This window comes from Camarhynchus parvulus, chromosome 1A, assembly GCF_901933205.1.
Source record: "Camarhynchus parvulus chromosome 1A, STF_HiC, whole genome shotgun sequence".
Lineage (NCBI taxonomy): Eukaryota > Metazoa > Chordata > Aves > Passeriformes > Thraupidae > Camarhynchus > Camarhynchus parvulus.
In genome coordinates this window covers 32,085,565-32,103,863 of record NC_044586.1, presented here as the reverse complement: position 1 = coordinate 32,103,863, position 18,299 = coordinate 32,085,565, and the positions used below count along the sequence as shown (strand labels likewise).

The 18,299-nt window shown below is 42.3% G+C and overlaps 1 protein-coding gene across 1 annotated transcript in view; it reads right to left on the bottom strand.

Moving 5' to 3' along the window:
- PAWR (pro-apoptotic WT1 regulator) overlaps window positions 1-18,016 on the bottom strand; it is a 72,238-nt gene extending 54,222 nt beyond the window's left edge. Inside the window, 3 exon segments of the mRNA XM_030960144.1 lie at window positions 16,567-16,721; window positions 16,724-17,208; window positions 17,888-18,016. Coding sequence (XP_030816004.1) covers window positions 16,567-16,721; window positions 16,724-17,039 — 471 coding nt within the window. The 5' untranslated portion in view covers window positions 17,040-17,208; window positions 17,888-18,016.
- Between the last annotated feature and the right edge of the window lie 283 nt (window positions 18,017-18,299).

The window sequence follows — 18,299 nt, the reverse complement described above, 5'->3', positions numbered from 1 at the left end:
TATTGACAAAGGCCATGGTGGAAATTGGTATTTGAGCAAAATTAGGAACCAAAGGCAAAAATAATGAAATTTTTTGATCAATTCATGGCAGCATAAAATAAAATCAATAAAGTTTGACTTGGAAATTAAGGCTGCCTTCAAATTAAGCTAAAGTAAAAAAAAGCATACCCTTGAGTGTATTTTAATTTTATTCAGTTCTCAAAACAAACTACACTTAGTCCTCCTACCAGACATTAACATCTGGAAGTGATGTGCACATTTCTGGTACAGTACTCTACTAGCAGATACAGCACAGAGATTTACAGTGTATGAGCTTCACACCTTTTCCTCTTGCTATTTACTGTCAAGAGAAGACAATCAAAGGACTTTTTATGGGGACTAAACAGGCAGCTGCCAAATGTCTGAAATGGGTAAGCAGCCAAAACAATTCCTTCAGCCTCATTACAGGCCCATTTAAGTATCTTGTAACAAAAGGCATTAAAGCTTAAAACAAAAACTCACAACTCATCACTTAGCTCTGTGGTTCTCTTTCCAAATACTTTAAAATAGTTGAGTGGAAATTGTTCCCTCCTGTTATCTTTTGTGCAGGTTTTGGTGCTGTCACATCATGACATACCCTCAACAAGTAAACTGCTCCAACACAGTAGCAAGTTTAAATGTAACATGACTGTATGGACTGAATTCCTGGCAAGTTCTTCAAGTCCTGGGTCAGTTGATTACAACAGCAGATATCTACTTATATTTCAACAAGAACTGACTCAACCATCATCTTCAAGTTCAACATTCCTTAAAAATCAAGGAATTCAATCGAACTGTGTGTAAAACACTCTGGCTACTAAATTAAATATTTAGAATACAGGATTATGTTCTGAACAATAAAAAGAGCCTTCTGGAGATAAATGCCTTTTTACAAATCCACCTTTCAAGGACAGCTCCATCTTTTGAAGAGGATTGATCTTGAAAGTAAAAAGCACTCATCTATGAACTCATTTGAATTATAAGCAGCAAATGCATTTAAGCAGAAAATAAGCACATTCTTGCAAAGCTTCCCAATTAAAAAAAGAAAAAAACCCAAAAGCCTAAATATCCATGATCACACTTCCACAGACTTTCAAAGGTGCTAAAACATTTGACAAAAAGTAAGAACAAACAAAAAAAATCCAAGCAGTAGCAAACGCTAATTTTGTTCAGAGCCAAACCATTACACAGCTAACAAAGCTAATTTTTAAGTAAAATTCGCACAACACACTTTTTCATCCCAACACCACCAGTTCTGAGATCCCATGTAACACATTGTCTGCCCTGGGTGAAGTATCTTTAAGTATCTGCAAAATACCCCCCTCGCTCTTGCCACATTCCCTCCTTCCCCTCCTCACTTTTTCAGCTAATACTTTGACATTACTGGCCTCACTAAACTCAATCCTGCAAATTCCTGACATTCATGTCTTCTTAATCTGAAACGTAACTTGAGGAGATGGTTAACATTTGACCTTTGCTCTACCTCAGACATACCTGGAGACACAAAAAAGTCCAAGGCATGCAAAATGCATTCACAGCCTGAAAGGATGTTTTATTTTAAAGTTCCCAGCACACAATCTTTAAAAACAACAATCCATTAAAACTTCAAAAGATAATTTAATAAAAATTTTTCTACAATTATAGACCTTTGCATAAAATTAAAAACTTTTACTGAGAATGAAGACATGAAGAAATAAATAAGAAATAAATCCCTAGAAGCACACACCCAGCAGTTTTGGTGAAATTAAGAATTAAATAGCTACCACAACTAACAAAAACAGTAAATCTCATTTAATTAAATTGGTACTACACTACAAAATGAACAACAATAAATCATACGTTGACTACAGAAGTGGACATGGTACCTAACAAGCTATTAAAATATTAGTCAGAAACAAATTACTAAGATAAATGGAGGATCAGGCTACAAACAAATCAGAAATAAAGCAACAAGCTACTTTGTAAAATAGAAAATCTACCTGCTTGCTCTAAATTAAGCCGAACAAAGGCTCAAATACCAATACCTCTACTCTTTTTTTTCATCTTTAAGATGAAGTTTTAAAACTAAACCTTAAAGATTATTCCACTTTTTATCCACCCTCCTACTTTCCTTCATTATACACACACACACACACACACACACACAAAAGAACTTTTGAAGATCGCTAGCTACACTTCACATGGGTGCATTTTAAGTGGGGTTTTTCATTGTTGTACTTCGGGAAAAAGCTTTGTTACAAATTAAATACTCTCAGCGATCAATAGGAAATGCTGCATTGGTGTACTATGTTTCTACCTTAAATGAACTTGTCAGGCATATAGGCTTCACATCCTTTCACCTATTAATTGCTGGAGTATACTATCACCAGACACTGGCAGTGCCAGAATTTTGAGAGGAGAAAGAAAAGGAGGGGTTGGAATACCAGGGATGAACATGATTGTTTAATGAGCCAGTGTCTCTTTGCTAGAATACAGTCCCCATTTGCTGTTATCTCTATGTGCTTCAGACATTTTGTTTGTCATACAGTTAAAGCATGACTGAACATGCCATTCTGAGACTGTTCTTGTTAAATAAAACCTGTGGCTACAACCAATAAAGGGAATGTCCTCTTACAGACATGAGGCATGCCACCTAAAATTTTAGTCAAGTTCTTAGAAGTAAAAAAGTGAGAAAATAAAGTGATTACTTTTCTTCTGTTCCCAAGAAATTTTCTTTTTCAGTTACAATTGCACCTTTCAAATCAATTTGTACGAGTAGCTGCTAACACATGAAAACACTGACCAGAAAATACGCAATTTTCTCAAAAGTAAAATATTTCAAGGAATGTATTTCCATAACTACATGACATTATTTACAGTCCTCTTTGGAAGGGCTGCCTATCACAGAGAAAACATGTCCTTCCTTGGACCTGTAGCTGATTCAAAGCCAAGACCTTTCAAATGAAACCAACTGCACTTTGGTTCAAGCCTAGATGCAAAGCTGAATTTGGAGTCTGGAGGCTATCCCTAGGCACAAACATCTGTGACCTACCACTACCTCCTCCAAGCTTCTTTGTCTGGACAGGCAGCTTCCCCTCTCACCCAGCACACACTCACACATCCCATTCCGTGTACTTGGTTCCCCAAGCCACCACCAGTCCCTCTGAGCTCACTTCTTACATCCCATCATCTATGAAGTTCACACAGTGCTGGCCTAGAAACAGTTCATGCACACGAGGACAGCTAGAAAAATATGGTCCAGGCTGAGTTCCAGATAGAAGGCAGCACCTGTAATCCCTGATGGAAACCCCTTTAAGGCAGAACATATCCAGTCATATTTTAGGGGATTCATTCATGATTAATTAGTGCAGCTTCCTAATAAACAGTGTCCAAGCAGAAGAACCATCCCTGCACAAAAGACGGAAAAATCTTAATTCTGTAAGTTGAATAAAAGTAGACTATAATGGAAAAAAAATCCACTTAAAACTGTGGAAAAAATATTTTACAGGCCTTACTTCCTTTTTGCTCATCAACTCTTGATACTGACCAAATACTACTCCAGCCACAGATCCCAGTTCATACAGTTCCCCCAAGCTTCCACTGGAGTCCTGCTATGCAGAACCAATGATTGTGGCAAACAACCAAATGGGGAAAAAGAAGACTCTTTACCATTTATTTCAGATTTAGATCTCTACCCTGAACTACAGGATGCATAAATGCTATGAATTCAATTTCATAGAGAAATAAAGAAATGTATTTAAATTGTAATTTTAAATACTGGCTCATAAAAATGTCACCAAACTAATTTTCATATTTAAGCTTAGATTCATACACATGTACATGAACAAAAATTTTGGTCACTGTGTTTTAAGAATGGCTGTAACAAACCTTCCATTTCAGAATCTATAATTAAAAAATATGGAATATATAACTTGACTGGAATACACTTTTCTGTCTCCCTTCTGACACTCAAATACTGCTGCTCTTTCTCTTTGTCACATGTTCACCTCTATCTTCCAATAAAAGTTTTATCTATCCCATACTCATTTTGGAAGTGCTGTGGAAAATGAAGGGAAAATCCAGCCATACAGTCGCTGCAGATTTAAAACAGTTAACACTTATGCAACCCTGCCTGGTTTTTCCCAATATTCTTCAAAAAAGTTTATCTCAGTCTCCAGACTACGAAGAAATGCAAAAGGCTTTATAAATACCATCTTATACGCAAGTATGAGCACTGGATACAACATGCATTCAAGAGACCAAAAAACTAAAAGAAAAGATAAAAATAAACCAATCAACAGCATGAGAGAAAATCACCTCTGTTTAGTGAGCTGCTTTTTATTTATCATCTTCATCAATTGTCTCCAGACACACCAACAAAATTATCTCTTCTAAATTATATCTGTAGTTAGCTACCTTTCCTTATCATCTGCTTTTTTAAATATCAGGCCATTTTTCATCTTTGTTGAAGGCCTGCAACATATTACAGGATACACACATCTTGAATTTATCCTTCAGTTTAGCCTTTTTTTGTTATTTCCTATTATTTCAGTAAATCTAGTCAATTGCTCCTCAGTTTCTGCCTTAGGCTAAAAAATCCAAGCATATTTAAAGAAAGATTTTTACAGGTGTATTTTAAAGGAACATAAACCATTCCATTCTGCCAAAGTGTTACAAAAGCCATTCTTTTAAATACTGCTCCTTCCAAACTGAGATCTGATAGACAGACCTCAAGCCCATGCACCAGGCGCACAATCTGCACTCATTCAAAAACAACTGCACTTACTCAATGTAGTGGCGAGCCCACCAAACACTCTTAGAAGTGGGAAGCAACACTGACATCCAAAGGTCTAAGAGTCAGCTTGAACATCACTGTATCACATTTGCATACCCACATTTTGCATTATTTCCATATGGAGTCACATAAGGTCAGCATGATTTATCAACCACAAGTTCAGCAGTGCCCGAGTGCCATCCTGGTCCTTCCACATCGATCCAAGGAGGATCTCAAAACAGAAGAATAGCTATTCTCAACCTAAATTAATATGCTGTAGCACCTAAATACAAGGCTGTAGGGATGCTTACACTTGTAATAATGGAATAGATATTAACTGATAGCTTGCACAATGTACGTAATCCAGGCTTCAGATCTCATTTTCTGGTCTCTCTGCTCATGTCAGCAGTAAGTGATGAAAGCTTTAGAACATAAAAACATACAAACAACCTCCAGATCATTCTAAATAAATAGACCACAAAAAAAAAAGGAAAATCAAAAAGGGAAGCAGAATGGCAGTTATGAATACGTCATGCATGCAAAAACACATCAATATTTCCAAATTCTTGGTTTGATTCTGAAACATTCTTGCATCTCATTAAAAATGTAATATGCAATGAGAAGTGGTTTTTTGTATTGAGCTGCTCAGGAACACCTGCATTCAAATAGCCTCTGGGTAACTTTGACAAAAACTGATTTGACATCTGACAAGCCCCAATTTTTTTTTAAATGAAAGGAAGAAGCAAGCCCACAAATGGGATATATTAAAACACCCATTTATGTTTTAGACTAAAGAAGATAAGGAGATGCTCCTCAGTTTCTGCCTCAGGCTAAAAATAACTCCCATATTTTGCTGCAGAAGTCAACTGCCTGAGGGGCAGTATTTCACACAAGGTAATTACAATGCACATCATCTTCAAGAGGATACAGGGTATCTCACTGTATAAGTCTTGTTAATTTTTAGCTTATTTCTATTTTCACAAAATTATCTTTAGAGTTCCTCTGTCTTTCTAGCCATGAAGAAGTACAACAGACTTTGTCCTTTTTCAAATCTATTAGTACGAGATCAAAAGAGTAGAGAAATAGGCTGAATAGGAAATTCTTTGACAGATGGGTTAGGACCAACAAAATTCTAGCTATGCCATTCAGAAATATCTGAATGCTGGTACCTAAATATTCAGTTGCCAAGTGTGGGTCCCTAATTTAATTGTTAAGAATGCTCAAAGTGCCCAATTCTAATATACTTCATTGGAATGCTTTATCAGAGTACTTAACACACCAAATATATGCTTCTTAAACATTCGGCTGTAGAATTCCAAATCTGAAAAACGACTACATTTCTGACATTCCTACAGTCTTTACTACCTTTGTGAAAGAAATGTGACCATTTTCTAGGCTCAAACATCTTGAAAAACAGTGACAAATCATTAACTAATGATTAAGCTCCAAACATATCCTTTACTTCTTCTCAGCATAATATAGTATAAATGAATGTAATTTAAAATACAAAAAATAATGTGGACCATCTCAATTAATCATATCTTCAGCTATTTTTCTAAAAGAATAAAACCAAAGGATTGCTCTGTCAAATGTCTCTACATTCAGTTTTTAAATCTTTCAGCATTTCTCATCATTTTGCAGATGTTTTTAGCTTTTGTCTAATTGAAATGACAGTGTCATACAATCGTCCTTTGAAGTACCACATTACAGACACACACACACAAAATCTTTTATCTTGGAGTCAGTGCATTAAAGAGAACTTTTTACAAAAGGGCCTCAGAGCTTTTATAGGAAGGAAGAAATGGTAATCCTAAATATGGTCGTGTAACAGAAGTTAAACAACTCATTTAACACAGGTCTAAACCATAATTTTCTACAGGACCAAGCACTTCCATGTTCCACTCCAATTTCCACATTTCAAAATACCTAGATCTTTACTCAAAACAGATCTTTCTCAAAACTACTCCATAAAAGAAAACAAACTACAAACAAATAAAGCTAAGCTTTTGATTTTGTGTTCTAGAGGTACCTGTAGCAGCTATCAGCTTCAGGAAAAAACACAAATCATTAAATATTACCTGTGAAAAGATGATAGCTACTAAAGTACAAAGAACAGAGCAGTCACACATGGAATCTTTTCTGGGTGCCAGCCTGTTTTCCTACATTCTGAAGAATGTGTATCATACAAGAAAAAATGAGGAGAGTTGCTCAGTTAACAGAGCTATGAGTCCTTACTCATACTGCTAAGCACTGTTTTCTGACCAGAGATCAATATGACTCTTGATATCAGACTTGTGAAAAAATGAAGTCATAGTCCTATTTCAGACTGGATTTAGTCTATAACTGTTAATAAACTTTATTGCCACAAATAAAAATCACACACACTCCATCTCAATCTGTGAATTACAGTCTGGGACACAGACTACAAGCACAACTACTGCCAAACTGCAAACAACTAAGGCTAATAAGGCACTGGCATAGCTCTGGCTGGGCAAAGCACTCATTAGTTGATCAATATTAATAATAATTCCTAGTTCAACCTGCAAAAACAAAATGTATGTTTATGGAAGAAATTTAAATTATACTTTGTATCACTGATTACTCTGTTCATTGCATCTTGGGAGTATTCAGATTAAATTTGTTCTAAAAGCAGACTTAAGAGTTGCTAGAACTCTTTTGAAATGGCTGCTCACCTTATATTGTTGGTTTAAGCCTTTTTTGATGTTCACTTTGTTTAATAATCTGTCAGAGTACCAGAATATTAATTAGCTCCTAAACTCTGCAATAAAGGGCATCTTTCAGAAGTTCAACAATCTTGAGGAAAATATACAGTAATTGGTGAACAGGGATCATGGCATGAGGCTTACAGATACCACACTGAGTTTCTGCAGGGAAGAGAAGGAAGTAATCATAGAGAGGTATCTCATCATCTAGGAGAGTTCTTAGAAATGCGGACCTCACTGTCAGCTGATGTTTTGCTTACTAACAGTTTTACACAAGTTGAAGAGGAGACTGAACAAATATTTTGCACATGAATTCATGTTAATTTCTGTCTATTTAGCAATTTCTATACAGTGTAGCAAGTCTTGGAGATTAAAACTGCCAAGTGGCTAGAAAACTATCTCACAGGAAGCACCAGGCAACATTTCTGCAGACTTTTTCCTATGTGTCTGATTATGGCCATGGTAGGAGCAGGACACTGAGCAAAGTGGTTCTTTAGTCAGACACACTACAATTAGTCTTATTTCATTGGTGCACAGAGAGGAAAAATTAAGCTAAAGAGCTTTACAAACAGCATACAGTGGGAAGAGACCAATCCAGATGAGTTCAGGTTTCAGATGAAATCCCATGTTCCTACAAACACTAAACTGCATATTGCATGGAAAACAGTTCATAAAATATGTACCAGTAACTACAGTGGACAAGCAGGACATGAACAAGTTCCTATAATTCACAAAAATAAGTAGCGGGGTCAGAAAGTGCTGAGAGGAGGAACAGTGAAAGAGGGGAATTCCCCATTACTGCTGCCTTGGCTTTTGCCTCCTGCTATGGTCTCTCATACATCTCACAGATGTCTGTGGCTTGGACACCACACATACAATCTGCTGTTATTTCACATCATCTTTCCACATCTGAGTGCTGCATGCATTTTGCCCAGCTATCCTGCCTTTGTACCTCAGATCTTGTTATATCACCTATTTCTGCCCATCTAGATTGTTGCTCTTCGAAAAAACCAAATCCATCTTCTTTCCAAGTGTCCCAGGAAGACACCAAGTAGACCTAGGCTCTTTGCAGCAGTGCATGGCAGGAGACAATGGAGGTAAATGTAAAGGACAGACCAAAAGAAAGGAAAACTCTGTCATTTCAGGGACAGTCATGTCCTGGTAGCATTGCCAAAGAAGCTGTGAAGACTTCATCCTTGGAGATTTTCCAGATCTGACTGGATGCAACAAGGTTGAATTAAAGACCTCCTGAGGTTCCTTTTAGCCTTAATTACACTTGGATTCAATACCTACACAAAGAAAACACCCAGCACTGCACGGGACTATGCTTCCATAAGCCTCCCACCTACTAAAAAGCTTCTGACTTAAAAGATTGAAGACATCAGTCACTTCCTTAGGTTTCAGATCAAGAAAATCAATTAAATACTGCATAAAACACTGTGTGAAGCCCATACCTAGCACTTGGTTGTTGTTGTTTGTCTGTTTGTGTGAAGGTGAGTAACAGTTGAGAATTAAGATAGGTAAAAATTGCCGATGGCACATCATTACTTTTGTTTCTCTGAGAGGTTTTGTTGGCTAATTTATTTTTTTAATCGTACCTTAACTCAGGATGATGTTCTTGTATTTTGTACCAAACATAGCTACCATCTAAGATGATGTGATTATTACATGGTAAGACCATACAACAGAGCTGAAAACAAGATTTTCACTCGTGGAGTAAGAGAGACCTAAATGTTCCGTTCAGTTCTTCATAGCAACATGCAAGCCAATCAAATACAGTAAAATCCTGAAATAAAACATCAGGGTTGTGGTTTTTATTTTAATTTCCCATGACCTTGTGTAGCACAAAAAGTAAGTCACTCACTTAGTCTTTCAAATGAAATTATTTAAATACACAACTCCAACCCTGGGGGAAGAAAAGTTGTGGAGAAAACCATACGTGAGTTTACATAAATGTAGTAAATGTAAACTGGATATAGTTTTAAGAACTCAGTACAAACTTGTATGGAACTAATCAACAGTGGCCCTTCCAACTTGCCATCAACCAGGATCCCAGGTCCTTTTCCATAGGGCTGGTCTCCAGTGTTACACTCCCCAGCTTGTCCGTCCATGCAGGGTTGCCCCATCCCAGGTGCAACATTTGTCAATGTCCCTCTGCCTTCATGGCAATAAACATCTCCTCCCAACTCAGTGCCATCAGCAGACTTACTTAGCATTCCTTCCAGTCCTGTGTCCAAGTCATTCATGAAGATGGTGAAGAGCACAGGGCCAAGGATGGAGCCCTGCACAGCCCCACTAGTGACAAGTCACCAGCCTAATGTAACTCCACTTACCATAACCCTTTGCTCACACTTGCTCACCGACTGCGTGACGTGTTTATCCAGCTGTGTGTTGGACATTTTGTTCAGAAGGATACTGTGACAGACATTATTAAAAGCTTTACTGAAATCCAAAAAGACCACAACTGGAGAGTTACCTTGTCAAAAAAGGAAATTCAGTTTGACAAGTAGGACTTGCCCCTCATGAACCTGTGCTGGCTGTGACCCATGACTGCACTGTCCTCCAGGTGTTTCTCAATAACTCCCAACATATGCTCTCCATAATTTTACCAGGAACTGAAGTGAAACTGAGAGACCTGTGGTTACCAGGGGCATCCTTCTGGCCCTTCTGGAAAATTGGAGCATTTGTCAAATTCCAGTCAATTGGGACCTTTTCCGATTCCTGAGACCATTCCAGAATCATTGAGAGAGGCCTTGTGATGACATCAGCCAGCTCTTTGAGTACGCCTGGATGAACTCCATCAGGTCTCACAGATTCAGCTGAAAAAGCAAATCCTCTACGAGATTGGGGTTCATCATTCTCACAGTCATGGCTCTCCAGCTCAGGGCACTGGGACTCCAAGAGGCCACCACCAGTGTTGAAGACCGAAGAAACAATTAAATGCCTCTGCTTTGTCTACGTTCCAGTTTGTGAGGTGACCATTTTCATCACATATATTATTTCTGCACTGCCTTTTGCTATTAACATATTTTTAAAAGCCCCTGCTACTGTCTTCCACAGTTCTGGCCAGCTTCAATTCTGACTGAGCTTTAGCTACACCAGTTTTCTCCCCACAGAGGTGAAACAACATCTTTGTAATATTCCCGTGTCCATGAACATTGCCTACACTGGACATACAGTTTCCCTTTTGCCTTAGCTGCAGAAGAGGAGCCCTGCTCAGACAAGTTAGCCCTTTGTCTCACGTGCTTGACTTCCAACATTTTCAAGTTACCTGCTGCTGTACTCATAGAAGGTGGTACTTAAGTGACTAGCATTGTTAGACCACAGCACTTTCAAAAGCATCTTCCCAAGGGACCTTACTCACCAGCTCCCTGGGCAGCCTCAAGTCTGCTCTCCTCATGACCATTTTAAACTTGATCACTTCCTGGTCACTGTGGCCAAGACAGCCACAGACCAATCAATCCACTCCACTCACAAGCCCCTGCTCTGATGAAGGTGACAAATCAAGAAGGGTCCCTTTCCAAGTAAACTCCCTTAGCATCTACATCAAGTTACCATCCAAGTGCTCTAAAATCTTCTGGACCTGTTTGTAGCAGCTGTGTGGTGCTCCCAGTTAACATCTGGCAAGCAAAGGTACCCCATAAGAACAAGAGTGGCTGATTTATATTCCCCAGCTCCTTAAAGGATAATTCATCAGTGCTGTCATCCTGGCTGGGTGGCCTATAGAAGACTTCCACAATGACGTTTGTCCCTTAATCCTTACTCAGCAGCACTCAACTGCACTGCTGCCAACTCCAAGCCCCATACATTTCAGCCCCTCTATTACCTATGCCACCTCTTCACCTCACCTCCCCTGCCTGATCTCTCCTGAAGAGCCTGCAATTGTAACACAGCAGTCACAGGACTCATCCCACCAGGTTTCACTTGTACCAATGATGTCACATCTCCGGGATTAAGGAAGCTCCTCTTCCTTGTTCCTCTTGCTGTGTGCGTCGGTGTAGGAATGTTTCAAGTGCAGCTCACTGCAGACAACACCTCATGGGGACGACTGACAGACCTCATGAGCACACAGTCCATCAAATTTTGCCTACCAGTTCCATTGCTTATCACAAGCAAACCTGGTTTTCTCTCAGGTTTGCCAGTGATAAGCAATGGGATGGGCACAACAGGCTTGGAAGGTACACACACAGTGATTTAGAAGCTGCTACAAGATTCTGGGATTCAAAGTTTTACACACTTTTAAGTTTATTAAAAACTTAGTTATCACTGTTTTTTTGGACAAATAACTTCCAGTACCTAGCTATGTCAGGATATTAAAGCATACTCTTAAACAAAACAAAACTTGAAAAAAATAAGAATAAGCTTATCATGGGCTAAGAAAAGATGGAAAGAAGAAAATATGCCCATTGAACAGGTGTTGTCAGGAGACTTGGTCAAAATCAGAATTCACAAAGGCATTAAAAGCAAAACAAAATGGATATAAACAATTTCAATACAACTCTTTTATTAGAACCTGAAAATGTTTCTATTCACCCTGTCACATCTGAAAGAAGAACCATAAATGGAATCCTAGCAAGAAGTGTTCACTAGAAAAAGCCAGTAAGAGAATGGTCTAACCTATCATGAATGGTTGTCCAGGTCAAATAAATATATTTCAGACTTCCACTATAACACTACTACCTCTGCATGAATGGTAAGCACATCAGTCAGATGCAGGGGTTTTTTCTAGTACTCTGAACAACCACTTATTGAGGCTCTTTTTTCCTCAACACAAAACCAAACAAGTTGTTTTACAACACAACTGATGTTAGACAATGGAAAGACACTACTTCATTAATCTCAAGATATAACATGAAGACACTTTAATCCTCAGGTAGGGAATCACTACGAAAGATAATGCTGAAGGCAAACTTCTAATCAAAAGAGCTCAACAGCCAGCACAGAATTCCACTCCTCTCTCTAGTTTCCAGCCATTCAGAGAAGGATTTCAACTCCTTTACAACACACACAGTAACTACTATGGCCGACACACGTAGTACGCAAATTTTCTTGAGGTTTTTCCAACTGGAACACAGCAAGTTTCTGTTAGTCTCAAGAGAGCACACTGGACTTCTCTAGTAGCAGGAACTCTTTCTCCACAGAAAGCACCCACTGCTCTACTTGCTTCCAAGGCTGTTATTCAGTACAACACCCACCAAGCACCACACATGCACTGCCTTCTAAACACACAGGCAGACTCCTGACAGGGAGCCATCAGTGGGGATGCAAAAAGCTGTATCTTTACTGCTATTCACAAGACAAGAGATGAACACAGACTGGCTGAACATCCTTTGCAGAGTCCATATTTGAATCACTTCTGCCTTTCACTCCAGTATTTCCCACTAACAGGTCAGGAGACTGTTGTGTCTCCAGTCTGGCAGCCTCAGGTACAAAATACACAGATCAGTGTTCCTTACACCTTTTAAAATCATTCATCACCTTGTTATTAGCAAAAGAACATTTCCCAACTCAGATGACTTCCATCTGGTTAAGTAAAAATGTAAACTTTATCTATACTGCACACATTACATAAAACCCAGCTATACAACTGTCCTTCCTAAATGAAGCAAGATTTTGATTATATATACATTTTAAAAAGTATATTATATATACTTTTAAAAAAGTGGCCACAAAAATATTTGTTATTTTCCTTTCTGGAGTTCAGAAAAAAACCCAAAAAAACCCCTTTACTCACATAGCTATACCAGCATAATCCTCAAATGCAAAATAACAGAATTAAAGCTGCAGTTTCACCAGTGCAGCACGGCTTGTTTGGAGCCAGACATAATTATGATAACAATACAAAACATAACTGTTATCCTATATATGGATCCTCATAAGGCAGTGTCAGTGAATAATGGGAGCTCTGTATTTCTTAAATAGGTATTAGCACAACTGTAAATGAGAAAAATGTTGCAACTAAACTCAACACCTGCATCAACTGAGTACCTGCAAACTGAAAAACACATTCCAAACATAATTAAAAACGGTTATAAAAGTTAATATTTAAGAAAGATAACATACATAGTAAGGGTAATTGCATATAATTCAGTTACCTTTTACAACCTGAAGAATTGTTATGAATCAACAGAACCCAAATCCCACAGCACTTAATACTTAGACAAAATCCAACTTTCAAGAAACTACAAGCACTGAAAGGAAAAACACTGTATTTCCAAAGCTATTTTCAGAAGTCACTATTACTTAGATAAGCACTAGTGCTGAGAAGGTAAAAAAACAGCCTTTACTTTTATCGTGGTGGTCTCTAAACACAAAGCATTGTCAACTTCCAATCTGTCACCATCTGTTTTCACATCTTCCAATGTGGTTTCTGTCCTCCAACAACACACATACAAAAAACAGTTAAGACACAGAACTCTTCAAGAACTGGCCCTATCACCTTCCCATTGAACAGGAGAGAAATTAATCATTAATAAGTAAATCTGCTAACATTTTTCATGCCTGTTTCAAGATAACTTAGACAACACAAACTGTTCTTATTCTGCCACCTTTCCTATCAATAAATTCTCCAGCTGCATTGCAAATGAAATTAAATCCTACTTCTTTGGGGCAAAACCTATTTTTGTATTCAGTTTTTGGGCACAAAAGCTTTTAGGCACTACATGTCCTCTAGGAGTGCATTTTTTCAACAGGTACCAGTTTTCATTTCAGAGGATCTTACTGGTCTCCACTACAGTGGCATGATGATCATAAAGGGGAGATATTTAGCATAAAATGTCTACTTTATTCTTACAAAAATTATTTTCTTGAAAAATAAGACAATGAAACACCCAGCAAAGCTCTAAAATAACATCTCCTGAGCGGTAATTTTAGAACACACTCCATGAAGAGCTACAAGTGGTAAAATTCAGGGTGTACTACTACTACTACCAAGTCACTATGTATTGACTGCACAGTAAACTATGCCTAGCACCAAGTGAGAAAGACAATAAGAAACTAGAGTGTTGCAGATTACTCCAACAAGCCATCATCTACATCACAGCCTTCTTTTGTCTGAGAACTTCAGCTGACCAGCTTGAATCAATACTTTAAAACATTTTCTCATGACTACAGAGCTGTATGAAAGACAAGTAAATAGTCTGCAAAGCATTAACCAGTAAGTAGGTACTCACATTTGACACTGGAGACTGTTTTTGAAGCTGTTCACTACCAGGAATGATCTAGTGTTCCCTAGCTAAACAATTCTTAGGAATGTATGTGGCAAGGAATAAAAACATTTAAGAAAGGCGAAATACTGAAAAGAGATAGCTCTGCCTAAGTATATACTGGTAAAAAATGCAACATTTATTAGTAGCAAGCTTCTCCAATGACACCTTGTACAACAGTTACCTACAGTTATTAAAATTTGACCCCAAAAATGTGATGAAATGCTTAATTGCTACTTATAGAAGCAATTAGTACAAAGGTACAAGAAGTTTCCAAGAAGCACCAACACATGGTGACACTCAGCAAAGTTTAGGGAGCAGGTGAGAACTCGTTTCTCAATGCCTAAACATGTTACCCTTAACAAATAAAGATATCTTTAAAAATGCAGCAAATTCAAACACTGGATTCTAATGGCTGCTGACCAAGGAATGTGTTTTCCTGGAAAGCAAGACACATTTTGAGTAATATTTTAACAGAATAAACAAACAGAAACCCCAACCACAACCAAACTCACCAAACCCCAAACCACACCATCCGAAAACTACCACTTTGAACTGGGATGTTAGTCTCAAAGAGCAAAAAGAAACCCACTGCTCAAAACCAACCAGCCAAAGAGAGTACAACTAGGGACAGGGTACACAACAGAGACCCCTAAAATACCACATCATACAACACCTGCTGCAATGTGCAAAACCATTACTGACTGGGCTAGGACTAGTTCACTTAGAGAAGTAAAGATGCAACATTTTAAGGTTCCTATAAAAGGCCCAAGGGGCAGGTATTTAAGGGGGGTCCACATAAAACAAACAAGGTACACTCTATGAGGCCTGAACACCCTGAAAAAAAGTAAAATAACTCACTTGTATTCACCACTTTACAAAACAATGATACTGAAAACCTATGCCAAAACTCTCTACCTCAAACTAAAGACTATGCAAGTAATTGTTCTCAAAAACCACAGTTATAAAGATTTCTACTGTTCCTGAAACTCACTTCTTAACCTTCCAAGACGACCTCACATGAAAGGGTGTGCTGTGAAAGTGCCTAGGATGTCACAAGCAAGGGTTAGTAATTTCAGGTGTGAAGAACACAATTTCATCTCCTGCTGCTTCAGAAATAAAGACCTTTAATTTTCTAGACTTACTTTAATAATCTATAATATTAACCAGAAGAACTACAATCTTTTTTCTACAAAAATGTGGTGATCACCATTACTAGTTCAAAACTGTAGACAGAAATCCAACTCTGTTCAAAGTTTCCTGTGGCCTTTCTTATTAACTGCAAAACAAGCTAAAAGCTTAGTTATCATTCTTCTGAATTCCGCTAGGAGTATTACAAATCAATGCCAGATTTTTATACTAGTAGCAAACCGCAGAGGACAGTGGTGTTGGCTGATAAAAATATCTTCCTCTGCCTCAAAAAAATGCTCTTCAAACCACTACATTTTTTCCAGTGCAGGAAATTCTTCTGGGTTCCAAACTGAATAATATTTACACCTGAACATCTATTCCAACCTGATAAATCAATTTTCTCTCATTACTATTATTTCGACCATACTTTAACAGGCACGTGTCTCAGTTTGATCCTCCAAAAGGTTTGAACTTACTCTCTGTCGACAAGACGCTACTAAAAAAAAAAAGCCGCAAGTTAGGACAGGTCTAGTTTATTTAGGATAAATGACACCTCATCTGTCCGTCGCTTGGGACGCCGCCCTGCCCCGAGCGCCGCGCGGTCCGTCCGGCAGGCGCTGCCGCCCGCGGCGGAGGGAGCGCGCTCGGGCCCGGCCCGCGCGGGGAGCCCGGGCACGGCCGGAGAGCGCCCGCCGGCAGCACCGGGGCTGCGGCCGCGCCCCCCGTCCCCGCTCACCTCGGCGGCCGGGATGTTCACCACACCTGTCGACCTCCTCTTCTCCCTCAGCTTTCTCTTCTCGATCTGCCCCTTCCCCTTCCTGGCGCTGGGGCCCGAGCTCTTTCCCTTGGCGGCCAGCTTCTCCTCGCCCTCGGGGAGCCCGGTGCGGCGGCGGGCTCGGCCCCGCGGCTCCCGGCGAGAGGCGGCGCCGGCGGCTCCTTGGCGGGGGCGCCGCGGCCCAGGGCGGCGCTGGCGAGGCTGACGCAGTTCAGCGCCCCGCCGGCGGGGGGCGCCGCGCGCTCGGGGGGCAGGTTGCTGTTGTTGTTCAGCTCGGCGGAGGGGCCGCCCCCTGCAGGACGGGGCTCCCCCCCGCCCGGTGCGCCCGGAGCCGGCGGTGCCTGCTTCGCCCGCATCTTCTCCCGCTTGGCTTTCCATTCTTCCAGAAAGTCCGTGGTGCTACCCCCGGCGCTGCGGTAGCCGCCAGTCGCCATGTTCCCGGCGGGCTGGACGGCGAGAGCGCCCCACCAGCACCGCTGCCGCCGCCCGCCCCGAGGCGGCTCTGCTGCCGCCCGGAGAGGAGAGGTCCCGGCGGGTCGGGCGGGAGAGACGGGGGCGGGAGAGTCGGGGGCGGGGAGAGAGGCTCGGAGAAGCACAAACACCCTGGAGAGAAACAAAGAGGGGACGTGAGCCGTCCCGCCGCATTGCCCATCCCCGTCCCGCCGCCTCGCGAACTCCCCGGGAAGCCCCCGGCCCCAGGGGACGGGTCTCCATCACCGCCCGCCCTCGCACGCTCGGCTCCCACGGCTCGGACCGCGGCGCCCCTCGCTCCCCGGGGCTCCCCTCACCCCTCGGCGCGGGGCCGCCCGGCAGTACCCGCCTCCTCCGCCCGCCCGCCCGCTGCGGCCACGACAGCCGCGCAGCGCCGTCCCTCGCCCCGGGCCATCGGGTACCATCCCCCGAAGCCGGTGCCATCCCCCCGCCGCCCGCTTGCCTGCCCGGGGAGCCGCGTTCCCGCGCGCAGCAGGGCGGGGCGAGCCCGGCCGGCGCTCACCTCCCGCCCGGCGGGGCCGCGGCTCGGGCGCTGCACAGCGCCGGCGGCACCAGGTGAGCGGCACCGCCTCCCGCCGTCCCGGAAGGAGCGGAGCAGCCCCGAGCCTTCCCGAGCTCCCTCCCCTTTCCCCATCGCGGCGCGGACACAGCCGAAGCCAGGGCGGAAACTGCCGAGATGGCCCCGACAATGGGGTGAGGGCGGGGAGGCCCCGCCCGGCCCGGTGCGTGCCGCGACCCGACCGCCCCGGCACCTGCCCCGGGCAGCGCCGGCGCGGGAGCGGACACGGACCTCGGCACTCCCGACGAGCGGCAGGGACGGAGAAGGGATGCCCGGGCCGGGACGACGCCGGCCGCGGCCGCACTCCCCTTCCCCGGCGGCTTTAACGGACGGCGGGCGGGGGCTGCCGGAGCCGCGCCAGGAGGGGCCGGAGAAGGCGGTCTGGTGTCACACCCCTCCGCGGGGGCTTCCCCAAACCCGCCCCGCACCTGCCGCGAAGCCTCGGCCGAAGGGCCCCGACGTGCGGCCGCCTCCCGCGGGGCAGGTGCCGGGCTCGGCCCCGGGGCGGGACGGCTCCCGGCACCGCCGGCCGCTGTCACCGCCGGCCAGCCCAGAGCCGCGTGCGGAGCCCGGCGCCGTCGGCCGCGGCTTCGCTGCCATCGGGGACACCCCGCGCCGGGACGGGAGCGGCCGCTTGGCCTCA